Genomic DNA, 25,875 nt, shown 5'->3' with positions numbered 1-25,875 from the left:
TCACAGATGCTTTTTTCAGCAGGAATGGACTGCTCAGGAGCTGTTAAACAGCATGTGCATTTGGAAGAGTGAGCCTAGGAATGGCAGGCTACCTATGCCAAAGAGGGTGAACGTAAGTATGGGAAGGAAGAGAGATAGACTAGAGCAAGTAAGAGTGGAAGGCTGATCTTCCAGAATTCGATTTTGGATGTCTGCTGGAGATGTGCCAAATTGATCTGTCTGGGATTGGCAGTTGACCCCTGAACTCTTCACTATTGTGAGCATTAAGGACGGTCAGTGAGAGAAACACTCCCATCGACCTCCCTCAATCAGGACAGTCCGGTAAGTTGATTTCAGATACATCATTCTATCCACATAATTGCCATAGCTAGAATTGCATACCTGAAATTGACTTACCAACCTAATGTAGACCAAGTCTAAGTACTACAACAGGAGTTTGGAGGGATATTTCATTTCTGCTAGAGCAAAATGAAACAGGGTCAAGTCAAGAACATGTGAGGAAGCATAAAATAAGTAAGAGCAGTTTCTCACACTTGCTGCAAGGCAGAGCCACTTAAACAGAAAATAACTTCTCTTACAAAATTTCTATATTGAGTTCTAAAATATATTTTACATCTTATTAATAGCATTACATAGCCACATTTAAAGCCAAGTGCATTCATTTTAAATCACTTAAAATATTCCTTAAGCAGTAATAAAATGAAGCAATTTCCCCCCTAAAATTCATTGCTACATTTATTTTATTACTGTTTAAGGAGTATGTTAAGTGATTTAAAATGAATGTACTTGGCTTTAAATGTGGCTATGTAATGCTATTGGAAAAAATGGGAGAAGAGTCAGAAATGTTGTAGCTTTGTCTTTACATTTCTCGTCAACTGATTGCCAATGAATTGGAGGTAGTTAAAAACCTTTGCATTGTTTGGACGTTTCACTGATACGTGCTCCAGGCTACAACTGGATGGGAATTGGGCATTTGAGAATTATCCAGATTAACCATCATGAGCACAATGGCAATCATTAAAAACCTCTAGTGATGACAAGCCTAATGTGACTGACCAATACAAACCTGCCTCAGTCAGAGTAATAAGGAACAGAACATAGAACCACTAGGAGCAAAACATCCCCAGCAGACAAGGAAGGAGGATGAAGGGACACAGTTTGGAAAATACAACTTCTGTTCACTTTTTTTTAGAATGAAAAGTAGGAATTCTCATAAACTTCAGCCCAGATTCTCCCATTCAGCAAAGCAGTGCTGGGCAGACGGAAGGAGAAAGGGATCTTCCTGGCACATGATGGGAGTTGATCTGCCTTTCAGAGCTGCTCTAAACCGTGGCTGTTTTTGAGCAACTGTCTATAGCCCAAAGGGATTTTTCCAGCAGTTGGGGACTGGTGAGTTATTTTTATGTTTGCTTCTTACCCTTTTCTCCAGCCACAGCCACTGTAGCAGGGAAAACTTAATAAGACAGTAAAGTCAAGTTTAAGGTTCCTTTTGTGTGGCTGGATTTGACCCTTCGGTGTGGTATAGCAGCTGTATCAGTAGAACACTTTATTATGGGTATGTCTACACAGCAAAGTTATTTCGAAAAAACAGCTTTTATTTCAAAATAAACATACTAGCCTCTACACACTCAACCGCTATTTCAAAATAATTGCCTTATTTCTTCATTTCATGAAAAATAGTGCCTATTTTTAAATGCCTATTTCGAAATAGGTGCTGTTAACACAGGCTGTGTCTACGCTATCCCTCCCTTTTGAAAAGGGCATGTAAATACAGCTGTCCTAAAATGAAAATGAGGTGTTAATGTGCATATTCAGTGCCTCATTTGCATAATAACAGCCACTTGCCATTCTGGAAGAGCTGCTTTTGAAATGCAAAATGGCTGTGCTGATGGGGTTCCTTCAGAAGGAAGCCCTGCATTTGAAAGCACTCTTATTCCTGAAAAAAATGTCATGGTGACATTTTTACAAACAAGAAGCAGCCCTGTGGTACCTTAGAGACTAATAAATTTACTTGGCCATGGACTTTCATGGGTAAAACCCACTTCCTCAGATGAAAAAAAGAAAAAGAGTCCAAAAATAGAATCTAGGGTTCATATAGCTAGACATTGGTTGGTTTCTAGATAGATTCAGGTCAGTTCAAAGCTGTCGAGGGCAAGCTCCCCTGGGCTACTGATAAGGGGGGGCATTGAGGCTTCAAGCTGGTAGTGGAGTAAGTCAGTACTTGAGCTGAACAGCCTGTGGATATTTTTACACAGCATTTTGGAGAACCTCCCAGCCCAGACTGACAGAATTTGTTTAATGGTGTTCATTCTTGCACTTAAAAACTACTCTACAGACAATGATTTGATGGGTGACTTGGACTGTAGCACAGGCTCTGACGTCTGGGGGTGGGGAAAGTGGCACAGCTTGAATCTTGAAAGTTCCGCCTATCCAGCTATCTTCAGAGGCTAGTCTGAGCTTCCTTGAGGAGCTTAATGTGCAGATTCCTCCTTAAATTTCTCTTTTCTGCATCTCCCGTGTTCTTTACTGTTACCATAATTTTTGCTTGAGCTGCTGCAATCTTTGATGAAGCTGAGGTCACTCATCCTCCTGTTCAAACAGCCTTCCCTACACCTCCTTTATCCACTGTATGGAGCAATTAAGCTCTGCTATACATTGGCTGAGATATGCAATAATATTGATTTTGGGCTGGAGATTGTACATCAGGACTGATGTTATGTTGGAATTGACACCTCTATTGTCTCCAAATGTCTGCCATCAATTACACCTGGACAGCTCTATTGCTTCCAGTAGGATTGTACTGCTTAGATGTTGGGTCTTTCAAAACCAGCAGGGGCTGGATAGTTGGTCTTGAAATAAGAATTCTCTGGACTATTCTGGTGAGGATGCGGGGTATGTGCCAGTAGAGAATCTGGTGAACACACAAAGGTCCTGCAGAGCAGACAGTGCAAAAGAAAAGTAAACATTTATTTGTCACCAGGCCTACCGACAGGGGTGGGGGCAAAGGAGGAAGTTGCCCCAGGACCTGGCACTTCAAAGGAGTCCAGAGCTCGGGCTGCCACTGCTGCTGAAGTAGCAGCTCCAGCCACCTTTGAAACGCTGTAGCAGTGAAGTGACACAGGTCTGAGGGACAGTGGGCTGGGCGCTGGGGTGACTGTCCTAAGCCCCACCCCTTCCACCATTGTCTCCACCTTTCTGGGGGCAGAAAGCCATCTCTCCCTCCCATCTTGCCTCCCAGGCCTATGGTGACTGTGGGACTCACTGTTTGTCACCAAACTGAGCATATCTGAAAGTTGAGCAAATGTGAAACAGATGTGAAATATCCCACTCTGGGTTGTCTCTGTATTGTCCTTTCCAATTAATCACAAGGACTGTTCAAGCTTGCATAATTGTAAAGTTCTAGAGAAGCAGATAAAGTTGGAATGTGAGGAAAGTGACAAAGAACAGTCCAGCCTTCCTGGCAGCATAAAGGAGAGCAATCAAGAAGAAAGTGGCTCACATGAAGACTAACGACAGATAAAAATCTGGCTTACATGAAAAGCAGAGAAATGATAAAGAAGAATCAGCCTAACACGATAACTGAAACAGCAATGAGAAAAACTGCAAATCACAAATCGGTATATCAGATTCTGCCTTAGAGGTGGCCACTATTGACTGTACAATTTTCAACTGGCTAGTCAAAATCAAGGACATTACGGCTACGTCTACACGTGCAGCCAACATCGAAATAGCTTATTTCGATGTTGCGACATCAAAATAGTCTATTTCGATTAATAACGTCTACACGTCCTCCAGGGCCGGCAACGTCGATGTTCAACTTCGACGTTGCTCAGCCCAACATCGAAATAGGCGCAGCGAGGGAACGTCTACACGTCAAAGTAGCACACATCAAAATAGGGATGCCAGGCACAGCTGCAGACAGGGTCACAGGGCAGACTCAACAGCCAGCCGCTCCCTTAAAGGGCCCCTCCCAGACACACTTGCACTAAACAACACAAGATACACAGAGCTGACAACTGGTTGCAGACCCTGTGCCTGCAGCATAGATCCCCAGCTGCCGCAGAAGCAGCCAGAAGCCCTGGGCTAAGGGCTGCTGCCCACGGTGACCATAGAGCCCCACAGGGGCTGGAGAGAGAGCATCTCTCAACCCCCCAGCTGATGGCCGCCATGGAGGACCCAGCAATTTCGACGTTGCGGGACGCGGATCGTCTACACGGTCCCTACTTCGACGTTGAACGTCGAAGTAGGGCGCTATTCCTATCTCCTCATGAGGTTAGCGACTTCGACGTCTCACCACCTAACGTCGAAGTTAACTTCGAAATAGCGTCCGACGCGTGTAGACGCGACGGGCGCTATTTCGAAGTTGGTGCCGCTACTTCGAAGTAGCGTGCACGTGTAGACGCAGCTTACATTTCCCATAGATGAGCAGAAGCAATACTTCTCAAAGTCACACTGCAAAAGAGTAGCTGAGGAGTATGAGAAACTGAGTCAGCATTGGCTGGTTTACTTGAAATCACCTGACAAAGTGTTCTGTTTTTGTTGCAAAGTATTTGACAAGAATGCCAAATATTTTCTTACGCTTTTTGGTTACAATTTCTGGCATAGCTTAGCTAATGCTCTGAAGCAACATAGAAAGTCATCCAGCCCTTTAATGACTTACTCTAAATGGATGGAAGACAAGTCCAGGCTTAAGCTGAGTAAAAGCAAAGATGCAGAAAACATAACAACATAAGAACATAAGAATGGCCATACTGGGTCAGACCAAAGGTCCATCCAGCCCAGCATCCTGTCTGCTGACAGTGGCCAGTGCCAGGTGCCCCAGAGGAGGTGAACCAAAGACAATGATCAAGTGATTTGTCTCCTGCCATCTGTCTCCAGCCTTTGACTAAAGGCTAGGGGCACCATACTTTACCCTTGGCTAATAGCCATTTATGGACCTAACCTCTAAAAATTTATCAAGCTCTATTTTAAACTCTGTTAGAGTGCTGGCCTTCACAGCCTCCTCCGGCAAGGAGTTCCACAGGTTGACTGTGTGCTGTGTGAAGAAAAATTTTCTTTTATTAGTTTTGAACCTACTACCCATTAATTTCATTTGGTGTCCTCTAGTTCTTATATTATGGGAACAAGTAAATAACTTCTCAATATTCACTTTCTCCACACCATTCATGATTTTATATACCTCTATCATATCGCCCCTCAATCTCCTCTTTTCTAGACTGAAAAGTCCCAGTCTCTCTAGCCTCTCCTCATATGGGACCCTTTCCAAACCCTTAATCATTTTAGTTGCCCTTTTCTGAACTTCTTCTAATGCCAGTAAAACCAGTATATTATTAATGTAGAAACCCAGCACTGGAGGAACATGCTGAAGCATCTGATCACAAGTTCCCTCTTCCTTGCAAAGAATAATTTGACTTCCTAGGGCACTTTGAATAGGTTCATTGCCCCTACTAGTAACTTCCTTGATTTGGTAGAACTCCTTGGGAAATATGACTGTGTCATGTGCGAACTCCCATGTTGCACAATCTGGACAGCTGCAGACCATGACTGCAGTAAAACAAGCCAGAAGTTATTAATGTGGTTTGACCAGGTAAAGTGCTATGCCTTAAGAGTGGACAGCATTCCTGGTAGATGCCATCGCTGCTGCCAAACAAATAGTAGAAAATTTAGCAGCTCAGCCTGTCATCAAGCCCCATAGCTCTAGCATTCCATGGCAGGATGCACAGTTCTGTCCGCCTTGCCGCCAAACACCAAGAATATTTCTATCCTTTTCAACATGGGTGCATATGGCTATGCCTGCACGACAGCCCTATTTCAAAATAAAATATTTTGAAAATGGATATTTCAAAATATCTTCTTTTGAAATAATGCAACCCTCACAAAATGCATATCGGAATATCACTTAGCATTTCCAGTTCATAGCGCTGTATTGAAACAGTGCCATTGGAGCCCATTATGGCCTATTTTGAAATAGGAGTTAGTTATTCTTCAGGGCATGAGGTTTACCACAATCAAAATAAAGCACCCATTATTTCAAAATAGTGTGTGCATCATTTAGACAATGCCAAAGTTATCTGAAAATAACTAATGCTATGAGTGCAAATACTGGAGCAAAGCTCTCTGTTGTTTTTTAATGGTTAATTTTGTTCTGCATAAAGCAATTACGCCACTTGTCAGCAGGACTTAAATTTACAACTCCAGGCAGCCTTTCTATTAAAAAAAAATAATCCAACCTGTTCTGAGAAAACACAGAGCAAACATCATGTAATTGAGGCCTGTGACCTCCTGTGAGCTGTGTTCTTATTTGAAAAGGCAAGTGATACAAAATGTTGAATTAAGCATATTTCTTATGAAGGGCAAACTCCAACATTCAGGGCCTCGATTCAGTAAGGATCACGAATACCTTCATCGGCGACAGTGCGATTATTTAGCTGCTTAAAGTGAGGCACATGCTGAAGTATGTTGGTGACTCAGGGCCAAGGGTATCTGTGGCTGGATCGCGCACAGACTGCCCTCAGAGGCAGGGCAGATTTGAGCTGCATGAGTGTAAGCACAGTGTGAGGCAGAATTCACATCTGAACTCCTTGGGCATACCACATCACTCCTTTGTGGGACGCCACCTTCTCTCCCATAGCTATCAGTCCCTCTCCTCAGGCCACCATGGAGAAATATTGACTTTTGCATAAGGGACTCAGGAGTGCAGTGCAAGCAACCCATGTGCAGCTTTCTGTAACACAGGAACAGGATGATGTCTTTCATGACATGCCCATGTGATTCTAGATGCTTTTGAAAATCATTCTGCCCAAGGAAAATCCATAATTAACTTGACAATCTGGAATTCAAATCTTGGCTTTGTGACACTTACAGTAGTGCATGTCTCTGTTTAGTTGGATGGATATGTCAGTCTTTCTGCCTAGAGCCTCTGTTTCTGAGATGACTACCATGTTTTAAATACTCCTTAAAGACTGCAGTTTGATTCTGGGATGCATTAATAGAAATGTTATGAGCAAGACATGAGAAGTCATTCTTCTGCTCTACTCTGTGCTGATTAGGCCTCAGCTGGAGTATTGAGTCTAGTTCTGGGCAACACATTTCAAAAGGGAGGTGGAGAAATTGGAGAAGATCCAGAGAAGAGAAACAAGAATTATTAAAGATCTAGAGAACACGAGCTATGAGGAAAGGCTGAAAAAATTGGGCTTGTTTAATTTAGAAAAGAGAAGACTGAGAGGGGCATGATAGTGGTTTATGAGTAACAGAGGCTACGTCTACACGTGAAGCCAACATCGAAATAGCTTATTTCGATGTAGCAACATAGAAATAGGCTATTTCGATGAGTAACGTCTACACGTCCTCCAGGGCTGGCAACGTCGATGTTCAACTTCGACGTTGCACGGCACCACATCGAAATAGGCGCTGCGAGGGAATGTCTACATGCCAAAGTAGCACACATCGAAATAAGGGTGCCAGGCACAGCTGCAGACAGGGTCACAGGGCGGACTCAACAGCAAGCCGCTCCCTTAAAGGGCCCCTCCCAGACACAGTTGCACTAAACAACACAAGATCCACAGAGCCGACAACTGGTTGCAGACCCTGTGCCTGCAGCATGGATCCCCAGCTGCCGCAGCAGCAGCCAAAAGCCCTGGGCTAAGGGCTACTGCCCACGGTGACCACAGAGCCCCGCAGGGGCTGGAGAGAGAGCGTCTCTCAACCCCTCAGCTGATGGCCACCATGGCGGACCCCGCTATTTCGAAGTTGCGGGACACGCAACGACTACACGGTCCCTACTTCGACGTTGAACATCGAAGTAGGGCGCTATTCCGATCCCCTCATGAGGTTAGCGACTTCGACGTCTCGCCGCCTAACGTCGAAGTTAACTTCGAAATAGCGCCCGGCGCGTGTAGCCGCGACGGGCGCTATTTCGAAGTTAGTGCCGCTACTTCGAAGTAGTGTGCACGTGTAGACACAGCTTAAAAGAGTGTTAGAAGGAGGACAGAGAAAAATTGTTCTTCCTGGCCTCTGAGGATAGGACAAGAAGCAATGGGCTTAAACTGCAGCAAGGGAAATCTAGGTTGGATAATAGGAAAAACATCCTACCTGTCAGATTGCTTAAGCACTGGAATAAATTGCCTAGGCAGGTTGTGGACTCTCCATCACTGGAGCTATTTAAGATATACAGCTATCAGGGTTTGTGTAGACGGTACCTGGTCCTGCTGTGAGGGCAGGGGATGGTACTTGGCACTGCTGTGATGGCAGAGAACTGGACATGATGATCTCTCGATGTCCCTTCCAGTTCTAATGTTCTATGATTCTATGATGTAATCAAACTACTTTGTTTGATGTAATCTCCACTTGTTTTGAAACTGTACAACTAGTCCCAATGATGGTGAGGGACATGTAACTCTCCATTTGATAGATCCCTTGGAACCACTGTGGCTGTGGTGCAGAAAGAGCAAATATTCATATCTGGAACAGAGAAGCTACTTGCAAGTAACACGAGCAAGAGGAGCCAGCAGCGTCAGCGTCTCCTAAAGAGGCGCATGCAGCTCCGGAGCCACAGATTGCCAACTCCTGACTGAGGAACAATTAATTTCACTCCGCAAAAACCCCGGGTTCTGCAAAATACCAAATGGAAAACACTGCAGCCAGAGGATATAAAAGAAAGTTCCAGGTTCCTAAGGGTGCCTGTGACCAGGAGAAGTCTAGGAATATACCCTCCTGTGGCTGCTGCAGAAGCACAGGGGACCACTTCCTGTTAGGCTGAGTGGTCCACTGAGCTACCAGAAGCCAGGGAGACCCACAATCAAAGCTGAGAATAGGGCTGAACTTCCCTTTGTGTTTTTGTACTAAAGAATAAACAGATCCCTGATGAGGTAAAGAGCATGAACTGAACTGGGCATTTTTGATTATTTTTCCCAGGCTGGTGACTGAGTCCATTCTTTTTTCAATGCTACAACTGGAAGAAAGTCTTCCTTTTTATAATTTACAGATCAGCTTCACAGATTTACTGGAAGGATTCAGGCTTATGTAGGGTAACAAACATGTGACAGCACTGAGGCCCTGCACTTGAGAGATGAATAAATAGCCTATCATGGCCTAGATAATAAATAGCATATATTTGCAGTCAAGCAAAATGTGTGGGGAAATAAACTATTTCTGCTTAAAATGAGTGTGGAGTATAATCTCACAATGAAGAAAGAGAAGTTTAGAGGAAGAGTAGGTCCTATTATTTAAATTGACCTTCAGTGTGGGAAACCTGACAGGCAACATCTCACTGTATTGTTTTCCTGCTGGGAATAAGACTCTGTGAACAAAGTACAGTTTCTTCTGGGAACAAATATTCAGTCATTCATGATCTTCAGTCATCCTATTTTTACAACAGACTGCAGCGTTGCCGTCTGTACTACACTTGTGAGTGGAAGGTTTGTTCCATACATCAAATCACAGCTGTCACATACTGCTGCAATGGGTTACTGAAGAACAAACAAAGCTCCAGCCTGTCATACTATCTCTGAGAAGATGCCTGGAAAACAAATATTTAACCAATCCAGAGCTAAACATAAAAGGGACAGTGAACCCACACATAGAAATAACTGCTAATTACATCAGCAATGCTAGATGAAAATGAGCACGCTTAGCGGAGATCACTGGGACGATTCTGAACAGGTTATAAGAAATGTTCTGAAAATGACCCCAAACTAACACAGAATAAAACTACAAAAGAAATCTAAATTATGAGACTCAGCAAGGGATCATACAGGGAGATAATTACAGGCTGTTCATGAAATAACTTGTTATTACATGCTGCTATGTAGTGTATTACGATTATATGCCACAGCTATTGGAATTGTTGATAATTACAAGGTAACTCATATTCCCAATGCTCTGTACCAACCACCTTTAAGAATCTTGGCCAAACATCCCAGAATTCATCTACACTAGGAAATGCTATCTAAAGTGTTTCATTATAGACAGCAAGGCTGTGGCTATTGGTAAAAATATTGGGAGTACATGAGATGATGGACCTACATACCACATAGACTTCCCCTGAACAAGGTTGGAGAACATGGGGTGGGGGAAATCCGTGAAGGGATGTAGGGGTTCCAAAACTGACCATGATGGTGCCTAACTTTTAAGTTCCTAGAAAAATCCCAGGAACAACACTGAAATACACAAAGGTGAGCTCAGCACTTGGGATTCCTATTCAATGAATGGGGAGAGACAGGTGTCTTAGGATGTGATCTAGAAAGCCAGCATACTAGGCAAGGAGCTGCCTAAACTAACCAGTGCGAGCTATTGACCAGAGATGAGTGTACTGAGGCCGTCCTCTCTTGGATGTGTACCTGGGTCTGGGCAGCAGGGAGGTGACCATCTCTGCTTGCAATCCACAAGTGGGATCTTATCTTTTGGAGTCAGACAGAAGAAATGCTTGCATTATTTCTTGCAGAACTGAACTGGGTGCCTGCCTTGTTCCACATGTAGCTGCTGGAGGAAGAGGTAGTACTGCCCATCTTATAACTTTTAACCCAGTTGGGACCCAGTTTAAATTCCACCCTTTCTGTCAGAGGGAACAATTGATAAGAAAATACTCTCACACCTCTCAGGAAAGTGCTCTAACCCATGAGTGGGACCCTCTGGTTCTTTCCCGTTGAAGCTGTTACATGGTGCATAAATAATAAAAGAGTGATTGCAACCAAGGGAGTGTACTGAAGGTCTCTGGCTTCCCAGCTGGTGCCCTAGCCACGGAACTAAAGAAGTATTCTCTTTCCCTCATTCTACAAGCAGGTAATTATCTGCAGTGCAACAGTAAGGAGAAACAAAGGCACCCAGGGAGCATTTAATCTGAAAACATAGGTGCCAAGTGATTTAGGTTCACAGAGGGTTTGGCAGCAGTTTGGAGGATCTCAGTGGAGCCCAAGTAGGGCATAAGTGCTTGACCTAAGGTTTAGATGCCTATGTCGGGGGGAGGGGAAGAAGGGTCAGATGAAAAAGTACCCCCACTTTCCGAAGGTGGTAAAATGCTGATGGTGACCTGGAGTCCTGTCTACACCACTGTTATTACTGGCTCAGCTGAATCAGAGGCAGCACAAGTAGAGAATGTTTTGCCAAAAGCATAGCAGAGACCCATTTTACTTGCCTGGGGACTGTTCTGTGACTGTGGAAGTCCACAGAAGATAGAACTTGCATTCCTCGGACCTCTGCCGTACCTTAAACCTCCACACATTGCAACTGTGTTTGAGGATATGGTTCTTGCATCACTGCAGCTTGCATAACTCTTCTACTGACTAGGAAATATGCCCCTTTTTAAAGTGATGCCTGCATTTAAGGTTTTGTTTGGCTTTTCCATTGCAAATGCTATTTTCTAAGTCCTACTATTTGTTACTAGATTTTGTATTAATTATCTGTGTCGATTCCTGAGAGCCCTGCTGGCAACGGTAGGTGCTTTATAAATACAACAATTATCACCACAGCCACATTGCCTCACTGCAAGTGGAGAGAGCTATATCATTAGCCTGACCCCCAGGTAAGAAAAGGAACATTTGCATCCCCAGAGACCACAGTAGTGACGCTACACAAAGACGCACACAGCAGTAAAAGATACACACCTTCTCATGACACCCGATGGAAATTGCAATAAAAAGATGGAGCTCTTCTTTAAGAATCACACCTGACAGTCCCTGATAACTGTACTTCCTAGATAATTAATCAAATTTACTTAAAAGAAATGAGTGGAAACAGCTTTGGCTGTAAACTTATCTCCCTGTGAAATATGGGCCTCCTGAATTTATTTTCAAGTTTTTCACTCAGTTGGTTACTTGCACAGAGTTACATGTAATCATTAGCAAAAATCCACCATAACTTTTTCAAGGAATTTGTTTTACATAAAATACTTTCATTTTCCACCAAATACATTAAGTTGTGCATGCTTTTCCTGGCAACTGCAGTTGATTGGTAAGGCAGAGAGCAGCTGCGTAGGTACAACACAAAGTAAAATTCACATACACCTGCTATGGACAACTTTTGCTCATGCAATTACTACATATGCAGGCAAATGTGTGTTTTCCCAGGTACACTGGTTTACAGGCATTTTGAGGAGAAGACAATCATTGTACAAGTGCAGCTTAAAAACATAACCTAATATGTTAAGTCAAGTGATACATTGCTCAGTTGAATTATGTTGTTCTTACTTAATTTAGGGAGGGAGATTCTTTTGCACCCTGATTTGTCAATCTACAACTTTCAAAAAATTCTCCATCATGATCCTCTGCATGAAAAAAATAAGTAGAGACCAATGGGGCATTTGTTCTCTTTATATGTGTCTAATATTCTTATCACAAATGCAAATTTTTGAAGTCTGCCAGCCTTGGTGAATGAGGAACAGGATGCACTGAAGTCTGAACAGACAGCCAAACAATTGAAAATGATGTATTAATGCATAAAAGAGAGAAAATAGAAGGCAGCCCTTTTGAAATGGGGATGCTGTTGTTTTAACTTGTTAGCGTAATATTTAAATTTAAACAGCTTACATTGTGAGTTAAGAATTAATTGGGTCTGAATCATTTTGATCCTTTCTTCTGCTACACACAAACACCTCTTCTTTGGCACAGCAATTTCCATACACAGCTAATTTTAGTATCATCACACCACAGTATCTTTGGAAAGGCTGTCTGAGCACACTGCATGAGCAGGGCTTTCAACAACATTTAAAGCCCTCTGTGATCTTGATTTTTCTCTACACACTTCAGAAACATCACTATTCTGTAATTGTGAAGAATTTTTCCCATTTTCCCAGTACTGGTGTGCATTTGCGAACTAATAACAGGGCCACAGGGGAATGTAAGATATGATGTGAAAATGTTGGAGGGAAAAAAAACTGTCATGATTACTTTTAGAGCAAAGCATTTGGCAAAAGAATCCTCTGCTAAAATTGAAGCTACTGGCAAATACATCACGTCAACCTAATTTGCTATTATGTTTCATACCTGGTAATGCATTAATATATGCATGATGTAATCATATATTTCTCCAGCAAGTCTATTTTCTGGTCTCCAGGGAATAATGACAAACTGAATTCCTAGTAAGGGCACCAGAATTAGTGTGGCTCTCACAGCTTTCATGTACATGTTGGACTCAGCCCGATGAGTATCTCTTAGCTTTGTCACCAGTACCCGGACAATGTTAAGCAAAAAGAAAAAGTTGACCTGAAAGAAAAAACAAACAAACAAACAGAGTCTTTATTGGCAAATCTCTTCAATTGAAAAACAAACCCCAGCAACGACAACAAAACGCAGCTTCATGGCCCCACTCATAGCTCATAACAACAGCTCACTGGAGCTGTGTCTACACGTGCACGCTACTTCGAAGTAGCGGCACTAACTTCGAAATAGCGCCCGTCGCGGCTACATGCGTCGGGCGCTATTTCAAAGTTAACTTCGACGTTAGGCGGCGAGACGTCGAAGTTGCTAACCTCATGAGGGGATCGTTCAACGTCGAAGTAGGGACCGTGTAGACGATCCGCATCCTGCAACGTCGAAATTGCTGGGTCCTCCATGGCGGCCATCAGCTGGGGGGTTGAGAGATGCTCTCTCTCCAGCCCCTGCGGGGCTCTATGGTCACCGTGGGCAGCAGCCCTTAGCCCAGGGCTTCTGGCTGCTTCTGCGGCAGCTGGGGATCCATGCTGCAGGCACAGGGTCTGCAACCAGTTGTCAGCTCTGTGTATCTTGTGTTGTTTAGTGCAACTGTGTCTGGGAGGGGCCCTTTAAGGGAGCGGCTTGCTGTTGAGTCCTCCCTGTGACCCTGTCTGCAGCTGTGCCTGGCACCCTTATTTCGATGTGTGCTACTTTGGCGTGTAGACGTACCCTCGCAGCGCCTATTTCGATGTGGTGCCACGCAACGTCGAAGTTGAACATCGACGTTGCCAGCCCTGGAGGACGTGTAGACGTTATTCATCGAAAGCTACATCGAAATAAGCTATTTCGATGTTGGCTTCACGTGTAGACATAGCCTGGGACTGACATACAGGCCGTAGTATGTAATCAGGGCTGCCTTACTATACCTTGTGCCAGATTTACACCTGTGGAGGATATGCCCCTTAAATCTCTTTCTGGTCAGTACAGGCTTGATCCTGCAAGGTGCTGAACCCTCTGGCTTCAATCCAGCAAAGTGCTAAAATTATGCCCAGGAGTAGCCTTCACTGAACTCAGTGTTACTACTCATATGCTTAAAATACGTTGCTGTTTGGAGCAGGAAGGACAGAATTTTCAGAAGGGCTCAGCGTTCAGATTTATGGTCAGATACGCAAATGAACTTGGGTTAAAGCCACCTGGAGCTGTACATGCTGATCACTTCTGGAAATCAGGCCATTTGGTCCCTACTGTAATGGTACCACCTGAGAATCAGCAGAATGTGGACTTCCCATCTCGGACGTACATCTAGCTCATGTACTTCCATGCTGCTGTCATGATATTGTGCTCTGCCCAGTGACAGCACTTCTGCACTGTAAGAGGCTCTTGTCAGTGTCTTTAGAAAATGGAAATGATTTTGCTGTATTACTCAGAGCTATATCAGAATAGATGTATCTCCATGAGTAGATGAGAGAGCAGATCTGGGCCTTCCGATGTGAAAAGCCATGCTCGGGTAATCATCAGTATTGCAGCTACTGAGAAATACCTCAGATGTTTTACATTTGTGCTCTGCTTAACAAGGAATAATAAACGATTTCTGTGCCTTCACTTGCCACATATTCTCAGAGCTTCTCCAGGCTTCACTGACTCGAATCACCTACTGTCACTTCCAGAATTCCTTCAGGCAGCTGCTTAAGAAAAAACCTTCTGCCAAGGTAAATGACATGGCCCCTTTGAACCTGCCTGCCACTCTCTTTTTCTGCTGAGCAAAGAGCAGATGCTGGTGGATGCTGTAAGAACTGAGATTCCATGACACTACTGCATTATACAAATCACTGATTCAAACCAGCAATTGTAATGCAGCCCCTGCAACCTCAAAGGCAGGGGAGGCTTTGTCTGGTTCGGAAAGGAAAACAAGAAAAGTTAGGAACTTCATTAAAGATCACCCTCCCTCATAGGTGGAGGGAAGGACAGTAGGGCTCCCATAAACCACTGATCCCCTGCACACCTGAGAGAGGAGATTTAAACTCTTGTCTCTCAAGTGTAAACATCATCTCAAGTTTGGGCTAACTCCGTTTTAAAGAAAGGTGAACTTTTCCCTAGAAACATGATCGATCTTTTTCTTAGGGTGGCTGAAATATACAACAGAGGAGAAGAGCATTAAATATCTGAAAACGCTTGTGTGCCCTCCGTCAGGCTTCAGCATTATGACAGCAGAAAAAAAATAGTCACTTTAATAAATCCAGTGCCAGGAAGGGCTGTGAAGAGGACGAGGCCACTGAGTATTTTCATTCCAGGCAGGAAGATTTCTTACCACACCAAATGGGTGACTTATTTTCACAGAACATTGTCATGTGCAGGTTTCCATTTAGAACAGAGAGAGTTAATCATTTTCTAAATAATGTTAGGGTGCATACTGCATTTTGGTATTGCTGAAATCCACTAGCAGTTCTTGACAGAGGGGTAAAAAGAGATCTTAGAGATTTTTAGCTACTCTGAAACAGATCCGTGTTCATTTATAGACATTTCCAAGATTACAGAATCATAGACTATGGTTGGAAGAGACCGCAGGAGTTCATCTAGTCCAACCCCCTGTTGAATGCAGGACCAACCCCAACTAAATCCTTCTAGCCAGGACTTTGTCAAGCCCAGCTTTAAAAATCTCTAAGGATGGAGATTCTACAACCTCCCTAGGGAACCCATACCAGTGTTTCACCACTCTCCCAGTGAAACAGTTTTTCTTAGCCCTTCTCTACTGCCACTTGAGACCATTTCTTCTTGTTCTGTCATCTGACACCACTGAGAATAACCCGGCTCCACTCTCTTTGGAACCCTCCTTCAGGTAGTTGAAAGCTGCTACCAAATTGCCTCCCTCATTCTTCTCTTCTGAAGACTAAATAAGCCCAGCTACCTCAGCCTCTCCTCATAAGACATGTTCCCAACTCCCAATCACTCCTGTTGCCTTCTGCTGGACTTGCCCTAGTTTGTCCACATCCTTTCTATAGCAAGGGAGGGGGAACTAGATGCAATACTTCTGACTCACCAGTGCCAAATACACGGGAATAATCACTTCCTTTGATCTGCTGGCAGTGCTCCTACTAATGCAGTCCAATGTGCTGTTAGCCTTCTTGGCAACAAGGGCAGACTGTTGACTCATATCCAGCTTCTCATCTACTGTAATCCCCAAGTCCTTTTCTGCACAACAGTTGCTTAGCCAGTCACTCCTCAGCCTGTAGCTCCCATTGGCTGCAGTTCCTGGCCAGTGCTTGCTGCGGAGTCGGCAATCGGGGTGAGGGCAGCATGCAAAGACTCGTCCTATGGACTAGAGGGAAGTGTGGGCTGCTTCTTCGAGCAGCTTGGAGGAAGGGCCGGCAAGAAGCCTGTGTTTGCCCCCTTTGTGCTGTCAGTAAAGCAGCAGCCAATTGCCCCCAGCCCTGGGCCCTTTTAAATCACCCAGTTGCCCTTCCCTAATTGGCAGGCCTGGATGCAGCCATTCATCTCATATGACCATTAATGGAAGTTAGTGGGTTGGTTTTACTCTATAGGCAGAACTTGCAGGTGCCCAGGGTGGCAGGACAGTGAGTGGCGTAAGTGCTGACTCTGAGGTTACTGTGTGGCAGACACACTCCCAGCTAGAATTTAGGGGGTGCACAGAACACACCAGCAACAAAGTTTCCCCTCTGACTCCCTTCCCCCTTGCTTGCTGCTTGCTGGCCAACCCACTGACCAACTCCTCCCCCCATCCTAGCGCTTTTGGAGCGCTGTAAACAGCTGAGTCATGGCGTTCAAGAAGCTCTGAGGGTGCGAAGGGAGGGGAAGAATGGGGCACGTTAGGGGGAGGAGGTGAGTGGGAGATGGGAAGAGGTGGGGTCAGGGTAGGGTCTTGGGTGAGTGGGTGGAAGGGGGGTGGGGCAGGGAAGAGCGGGGTGGGTCAAAGCTTGGGGAAGGGGTAGAGTAAGGAGTGGGAGGGTGATCGAGCATCCCCTGGCTGGAGGGGTAGTTGGTGTCTGCGGTAAGTAGGGATAAGGAACTAAAAAAGACAACCTCAGAATTCCTAGCTGTGATTTCTTTGCTTTGCTATCTCATGCTTTGTGCTACCCCTACCCAAGCATCCTATTCAGGTACTTATCACCCCACCCCGCCACCGCTTTGTCTCATTTTAGCTCACTATCTCTGCTCTCTTTTACTACAGAGTCCAACAAAAAAGGGTAATTAATCACTGAAACACTTTACCAAGGGTTGTGGTGGATTCTCTGCTACTCATGATGATCTATCATGTCTCCAGGGAAAAGTAATTTTAAAATAAAGATTGGACATTTTTCCAAAAGCTGCACTCTAGTCGTTCAAATTGGCATTGTTTGGGGTTGGGGGGAAGCTCTGTGGCATGCGTTATGCAAGAGGTCAGGTGAGAGGACCGCTGTGCTCCCTTCTGCCTCAGAATCAATGAAAACCAGGGCTGACTTATTGACATGGTTTCAGATCACCCTGCTGAGTCTGAAACAGTGAATTCATTTATGCCACAGAGAATCCAGCACATTAAAAACAAAGAAGGTTAGCAAAGATTAACGGCACTGGACAGAAGACTCTGTAGTTTGAATAGCCATGACTTTTTAAAAGGCATTAGTGATTTTGGATGGCTCTGTTGTTTGATTCCCTAATTTGAGACACCCTGATGAGCCTGGTTTTCGGAACATGCTGAGCACCCACCCTCTGAAAATCAAGTTCTTTTAAGGGCTCTCAGGTGGGACATCTAAAATCACTTGCTACTTTTGAAAACCTTGGCTAACCTATTTAACTGACAGACTTTTCTATTCAGTGCAGTTTTGCATCAATTAGGAGAAGAGTAACTAAACTATTAGCATGATAACAAATAATATTCTTACCAATAATGCCGCCATTACAGGTCCATGAACAATATAGAGCAAGTGAGTGTCAACACTCATCCAGCAGCTGGAGGAAGAATATATTATTAACTCAAATACATTGTTATATAGAGCTGTAAAATGTGCTAAGTACCTTTAAAAATAGATCTAATACTCACTTGTCATTGAAGTATTTGGCTCTCGCAACAGCGTGAATAGATGCTGGCACTAAAGGAAACCCTAAAACGATTAATGGTATAAATCAGCCTTCATATTTTTTGCCGTGCATTTCATGTGACACTAAAAATAATGTGTCTTCTTTCTAAACACACTTATAAAGGGAAATTCAGAGGGTTGACAAGAGAATTATAATTCCATCTGAATTGGGCCATATGGCTTTCTAGGTTGTGAGATGTAGAGGGGAGTAATTATGATATTTCTGTCAAAAGCAGCCAGGGAGAGGTGTCATGCTACCATCTTAGTCAAAGCTGCTGTCAGCTGCACTGAGATAGAGGTAAAGGGGGAATATCCAGCCACAATGGGAAGGAGAGAGAGAGAGCAAACTGTTCTGTGTGAAGTTTTCCCTTTAGAAAGCAGTGCGCTATGGTATGTAAATCCCCAGTGAGTTATTCTGCATGTCAAGCAATGGAGCAATAAATGACAGTACAGCTACTGGAATGATTTTACTACAGCTGAGGCCGAGCACCTAGAAAATGAATAGAGTGGAGCCAAGAGTCTTACAAGCAGATGAGATCTTGGACTGTTTACTCAGCTAATACTGTATATTCCCAGCTAATGTCCATTTGGATGAACCGACTCCACAGGTCTCTCATGAATAGGGAGGATATGGTAGAAATTCCAACTCTTCCTAGCCCCATCTCAGCTCAAGCTAAACCTCTTTTGACATGAAAAGGGGAGGCCACCACACTTCTGGAGAGGGGACCGTTTTAATTTTTATGCCAATCCTGCTCAAGGGAACCAGTTGTACTGGGCTGAAGGCATGGAAATCTGCCACACCACAAGCCCTTCCTACACAGAAGTAGCAGGTTCGACATCTTCCTATCATCAGAGTGTGTGTATGTGCTTTGAGAATCCTGCCTCCAACCCATGAATTTTGGGATATCCATGCCACTTGAGTTTCCTACTTTCACCATTCACAGCATGGTGATTCAGTAACCAAGCCTTTCCCTCTGCCTGCATGTCAGTTTCCATTCCAACAGGCTGAGAGCCATGACAAGGGAATTTGTGCTAAAATGACAACAGACATTGATACAACATTGTAATCTGTGATGGTCCAAAAACTATCTTAATCCCACAACCCCCTCCTTACTGCACAGCCCTTTTCCTTGGTCAAGTGTGTGCCAAGAGGGCCCAGAAACATAATGGAAAGCCCCTAACCTGGTAAGTGTCCTTACGTCTTGGAAAAACACCAGTGGTATGTCAATACAGAAGCAGCAGGGAAACTGGAGGCTGGAGAAGTCACCAGGTACTCTGTAGCTCAGGGGTGACTGCTGGGTGCAGGCCTGTGTGGGGTTTGTGAGGAAGAAGCAGTGCATGGGCAGGAAGCCAGTGTAGAGGGGCCCTAATGAGAGCGATACCACAAAGTGATCCCAGCATGAAAAATGCAAGTTCCTATTTGCTTTGAATAGACAACTGGACTGAAGAGGGCACACCAGGCCCCAGGCCTGAACTCTCTACTGGATTGCTGCAGAGGTGCAAATCAGAACTGCTATGATTTACTTTGAATTGGAAGTGTTTCAGCCTCCATATCAAGGGTATTTGCTACCTTTGCTTTTCTTGCCATCCCTAGGAAAATATCCTCTCTCTTTAGCTAAGTGTCTGAGCGGTTATTAGAACCTATCATGCTAATTCCTAGGGGACCTAACGACTGAGTCACTGTCAGAGCTCACCTCTGAGTTACCCGAGCACACCATTACTACCTTAGAAGTTTTAGAGTAAACCAGTTATCAAAGATGCAGCAAGGCTAATCAGACTATTATGGGCTGGGGCTCCATTCCCTTGCTTTCCTTTACTGAGTGGGAGTTTGACTCCCTGCCCCGCACATTCTGTTGCAATGCACTTAAATAAAACAAAAACAAGAAGTCCTGTGGCACCTAATAGACTACCAGATATTTTGCAGCATAAGCATCTGATGAAGTGGGTTTTTGCCCATGAAAGCTTATACTCCAAAATATCTGTTAGTCTATTAGGTGCCACAGGACTTCTTGTTGTTTTTGAAGATACAGACTAACACGGCTACCTCTCTGATACATAAATAAAACAGCAACTTCCCAATTCGTAGTTCTGTGAGTTGACTTCTTTTCATTGCATGATGCAGTCCTTTATCGCAGGTTTGGTATATCACAGTCCAGCTTCTGTGATAATTACGAAACTAAGGGGTCACTGCTAGGGTGTTGCATCTTAGAGTGATCCATTACTCTGGAACTGCCAGACAAACTTCTGACTTTCTAGCTGGCCGCTCCATATTGCTATGTCACTAATTACTGCCATGGGGCCACCAGCAGCTCTACAGCAATAATCCACTGAACCTTTTAGTCCTCACTCCTGATTTTGCACACTCTCAGCCATAGTTTCATGCATGTTTGCTTGTTTGCTGCCCACCATGAAGTGGAGGTTATCACAGGGTTTGACATTCAGTCTTTACAAATGAATACATTTCAAAGTGAATTAGTTGAAAAACAGTGTTATTCCTTTCTACAGCAGGAGGAATGCAACTCCTTGGATTGTCACTTGGTCATTTGGATCCTACAAATCCAATCAACGCTTTCATAAGAAACACAAAGACCTGAACTTTGACCTTGACAAGCAAAGCACTGCTCAGTTTCCCTTCAAAGAGGGTTCTTGGCCAGAAAGGAGACTATGTAAATATGATATCATTTTGGTCACTGGATTGGCTTACTCATTTACTCAGCTGCCAAAATGATTTTTCACCACTCTTAGTACTGCAGAGTCACTGCAGCTCCTGGAGAGCAAACTGATCTTTTTCTGCTTCATGCATCATTAACAACATTATTAGTGATGTCCCAGTTGCAGAATCTTTTTTAATGACAACGATGCCCAAGAAGAAGCAGGAAGGACATAGATGCAGATTCCATTTTCATGGAGCTGCTTAGCAACAGCACAATTTACATTTCCAGGTAACTCCCTTGTTTTGTAGGTGCACTGTTACACATGGTGGGAGGGATGTTTTATGATTCCGTTTGCAGCGTATACACAGAGAATTTGACTCTGCACATTCACATGTACCTCTTATGGCAACAATGGAAAGTTTTGATGAGTAAATTATGCTTCAGAAGGCTCTTATTTATCTAACTTTAATGTGTTACTCTCCAAAATTAGGCTAAACTTTGATCTGCCCTTATTTAGCTCCCCCAGGTTTAGAGGGATGAACCAGAAGCAGAAAGAGAGAAAAAGGCCTGGTGGATCTTTCCTTCTTCCAGGGAGCAAACTACATAAAAAGCAATAGGAGGTGATGAGACCTGGGTATGGAGCTAGGCTGGTTCACCAGAAGGCGAAGGGGCAAGCTGTACCATCCCTAGAGTTGAAGAACATACACTGACTAAGAAGCACCATGGCAGACTGGTCATGCTCAAGCACCTGACACATCGCTCTTGGTCATTCCTCAGAGTGGTGCTGCTAAGTGCTGTCCCTGTCTTGGGTGGTGTGAAAAACTGTAGTCTCTAGAAAGCAGCTGAAAGTAGCCAACCCAGTGATAAGCAGGACAAATCCCTAGAAGTGAGGCCTGTTCCTGCTATGGCACAGAATGGAGTAAGCTTGAGTGTACCACCAGTTACATTGTGAAAGACTGTTTCAGCACTGCCCTCACCAATGGTTTCTTATTGAATTAAGTGCATTTCAGGCTGTTTGAAACAGCAAAACAGTGCCGCTAAGTACATTTGTAACTTTCTCCTGACCAGTGATTTAGGGGTAATTTACTAAAACACTGAAATAACAGCAGATAAAGAAAAGAACCTTAGAAGGGAGTGTTGCTGCAACAAATCATGCTAGAAATACACAGTGGTCTCCAGGGTCAGCATATTACCGAACCTATCCAATGATTTTAATTACCTCAGCAGGGGGAAGAATGGAAAATTTTCTCAGCTATATTCTTTTCTTACAAAGCTTTTTTAAACCATTGCTTTAATAGGTATGATTAAAAAAAAGACAGCTCTCCTAGCACTCAGTCTGACAGTCTGGAAATCAAATTATTATATTTATACAGCATTGTATGTATACAGTGTTTTCAAAAAAACATATAATTCACATTCACTAGCCACAAAACAGAAATTTGCACAGCATTTTACTTTGCAAACTCAGGGTCATGCCACGGTGGCGTGACTTATACTGCAGCCATGGTCAAGAACAGCCAGCCAAACTTTGGACTTTCTTACTGGCCAATCCTTTTAATGTGTAGGAAGGAAATATTCAAACTTTACCCCAAAATAAACATACTTGTTTTGTTGTTCTCCTGCTTGGAACTGAACCATGACCATTAACTGGAACCTTTCACCTGTGGAGCATTCACAAGGCAAACTGCTTGCCCTGGCACAGGTTGAGCTATTCAACTGACAGAGACGCTACGTAGACTTTACCCCAGTTATGAAGTTGTCCAAGGACAAAACACTTCCCCCTATTAAGGATTCATAATGTTCCATGCATCTGAAAATTCTAAAGTATGCAAACTCCTCCCTTTCCATGAACATAACCTGCTTCGCAAGAAAGGAAGATGAGATGCCGTTCCTACCTATGCCCTCCCAACATGTACTACAGTTGAGTAATATTTGCAAAGAATGTGGCAAAAGGGGTAAATATTTCTTTACACCTTATATATTTGGGATTTGAAATGTACATGTTCAGTGCTTGGTCATTTCTTCCAGCTGTGCCCATGATCACCATCCTCAAGGATACGGACTCCTATTAACTTTCACAGATGTGTGTATATGTTACAATGATTGCATGCTTTGTCCTGTGCAAATAAATGAAATTCAGCTTCAACTTCAGGATCCAAAGAAATCAAATTTAAGTCCTAATATACAGCTACGCATGTGTGCAAATGGTGGCAGGATTGGGTCTTTAGCATATATGAGTGCCATAAACATTGGAAAGAAGTCACTGAGAAAACATGAGTCGTGAAATACATACCCCAGCCCAAGAGGTAATACCAGTGCAAACGCTGCTCTTCAGCAAATACTGCCACCACAATTAGGGTATGAAGATATATGCCTTCACAGAGCATCCAGAAGTAGTTACAACCCAGCATGTACTGGTGAAAAAACTGCAGCACCTTGCAGCTCACCTGTCAGACAAATTAGAGAGTATTAAACTATGGATCTGGTTTACAAACTGCATCAAAGCAGGCAAACAGCGTGTCAGTTCTACTCTTCCAGCCAACCTTTCCAGCATTTGCTACATTCTTCAGCAAATATTATAGACAGGGCTATGACATCAAGCCCAGGCAAATTCTGCGCAGAAGAGACTAACAACTGAGTCTGCCAAAATGTCTAATTTGGCAGTTGTGTTTTACGTTTATTCAAATCGTTACAAGTGACAAACAGCTCTCCTGGTTGATTTTGTATCCCCAAAGATGTAGACAAGGGATGGACCATATTTACAGATGTATCTCCACTGAGAACACTACAGCTGCTTCTGTGTAGACACCACCTACTCCAACAGGGTTTTCTGTCAGCATAGATTTTCCATCTTCCGGAGGGGCAGTAACTAAGCTGACAGAAGAGCTTCTATCACCCGAGTGCTAACTACATGGGGATGTATGTTGGCTAACAACACTGTTCAGTGGGGTGGATTTTTCACACCCCTCCCTGGTGTAGCTAAATTGACCACACTTGGAGCTCCTTTTCATTATGTGCTGAGGAGGACCTTATACTGGGGCCAGTGGGAGCTTCTCCTGATTAACATTCCAAGAACGCTGCCAAAGGCCTCTGAAGGTATAGAGAGTGTTCCGATACTTTGCACTGCTCTAACGGAAGCAAAATACAGAGGAAGAGAGGAGCAGAGATGCTATAAAGGGCCAGACTGTGCCCTGCACTTGTGCCACTTTTCCCAGAGGAAGAAGGGGTGAGGATCTTCTCAACTCAGTAATCTATAGTCGATGTTAAGCATGACTGCAATCTGTACACCCGCTTGAGCACAACCAGTGCATGAGGTCATGGAGACTAGGAATCTGAACTGGCCTTGCATTGGCTAGCAGGTTGTGGTGGGAAACCTGACAAGTCTGTCATGTCCCGCTTACTTGCCAAAGCTCCAAAGGCACAGTGCAACTCAGCATCTCCTCTTAACAGGGATAATGTCAATAGTGCACAGTCAGTCTCACAGAACCAAGTAGGACACACCCAGTGGCCTTTCCAGTTCAGGATTTCCAGTTCTCCACAAATCAAATCTTGCCACTGGGTTCGAGGAGAGTTGTACTGGCATACAGAGGGGACCCCCCCCTTTCTCCCAATGGGCCGGGAGGTTTTTGAGGGTGTGATGGGGTAGACTGTTGCCTGAATCCACTGCCTTGTGTCAGGGAAGCACAGGAACCTCAGGACACCAAGTCTGCAGCAGTGCCTGAGGCATGACATCTGGCATTCTGAAACTGCAGGAGAAAACTCCTTCCCATTGACTTCTGTCGAGCTCCGCAGGGCTGCATGGATGGTTTAGGCTTAATTTGCCCCTTTTGCTTCAAAGGAGATTTCTTTTTTCTGTCACACTACAAGAGTGCTGTCCATAGCCTCTGTCTCTCTCTCTCAGGCTGCTCCTTCGAGCTAAAAGGCTTGTTTTATTGTTCCTTTCAACTGTCTTTGCTTGCCTCGGTGCACACCCATTTACTTTATTTGGGTGTGAATTTCAAGGCGTTGGAAAATGCAGAGCTGAAAGAATTAACTCGCAAGTCTGACTTTATTTTTTATCATTTCTTTTTCCACTCCCTTCACTAGGCAGTTCATCATTTTCCACAGTGAGGCTGAGCAGCTTGGACAAAGTGCACAGGACATAATACAAAGGTTTTGGATGAAAAAAAATCCTTTCTTTTTAATACTGGTGCATGTGCTCTTTATGGTGGTTCATTGTGTCATATGTTGTTTTTCATAAGTCTGGATCAATATGTATCATGTCTCCGTCCTTAGCATGTGCTGAATATAGCTAGTCCACTGGGGGCCAACCTTTCTCCATTCACTTCCTATTGATCTCTTCTTCTTCTTGAATGTTGCCTTGGCTGACAGGCACGTGAAGCTTTGGAAAGCTCGTTGGCATTCTACCTGACATGAAGTAACTACTCTGAGGTCTAAAATGTCAGTGAACTTCCATGGCGAACTCATCACTATCTTGCAGGCAGAGTGCACTAAGACAAGCACATCTTATATGTGGCCAGTGACAGCGAAACACTCCCTCAGATGTTGGAGGGCATCAGCTTGGAACACTGAGATGCATGTTCCATCCAGCCGCTCTTGGGAACCATGGTACAGGCTGCACCCGCCTGGTCCGGCACAGTCAACACCTGACTGGTCCTGAACAAGGGACTTTTCCAGCCCAGAGGATGTCCCCTGCCATCAGCCCCCAAGCCTGCAGTGGGCACCCTGCTTCTTCCCTGCAGCCACAGGACTCCAGCCCTGCACCACAATGGGGCTCCCATGGGATACTACCTCAGGTCTAGGGCTGCCAAAGGGCAATGGCTCTAGCCCCAGCTCTTTGCTGGTGCCCCAGGGCTCTGGCCTTGGCCCACACTGCTGCAGACCTGTCACAGTGTATCAGCTCTAGCCCCACAGTGCCTTGGGGCTGCTATGGGGCACCAGCTGTGGTCCCATGATGCCCCAGGGCAGTCACAGGGCACAAGCTGTGCCCCCACACTGCCACAGGGCTCGACAGGGCACTGGCTC

General features: G+C 44.3%; 1 protein-coding gene across 1 annotated transcript in view; it reads right to left on the bottom strand.

Moving 5' to 3' along the window:
* The window catches only part of CALCR (calcitonin receptor), a 268,591-nt gene that overhangs the window by 15,577 nt on the left and 227,139 nt on the right, over window positions 1-25,875 (bottom strand). The window contains exons 8-11 of the mRNA XM_074986222.1: window positions 23,144-23,297; window positions 18,160-18,220; window positions 18,002-18,068; window positions 12,978-13,196 (exon numbers count right to left, since the gene is read on the bottom strand). Coding sequence (XP_074842323.1) covers window positions 12,978-13,196; window positions 18,002-18,068; window positions 18,160-18,220; window positions 23,144-23,297 — 501 coding nt within the window. The remainder of the gene's footprint in view (window positions 1-12,977; window positions 13,197-18,001; window positions 18,069-18,159; window positions 18,221-23,143; window positions 23,298-25,875) is intronic.

The sequence above is a fragment of the Carettochelys insculpta genome, chromosome 2 (assembly GCF_033958435.1).
Source record: "Carettochelys insculpta isolate YL-2023 chromosome 2, ASM3395843v1, whole genome shotgun sequence".
Classification (NCBI taxonomy): Eukaryota; Metazoa; Chordata; order Testudines; family Carettochelyidae; genus Carettochelys; species Carettochelys insculpta.
This window is presented reverse-complemented; position numbering and strand designations above follow the sequence as displayed.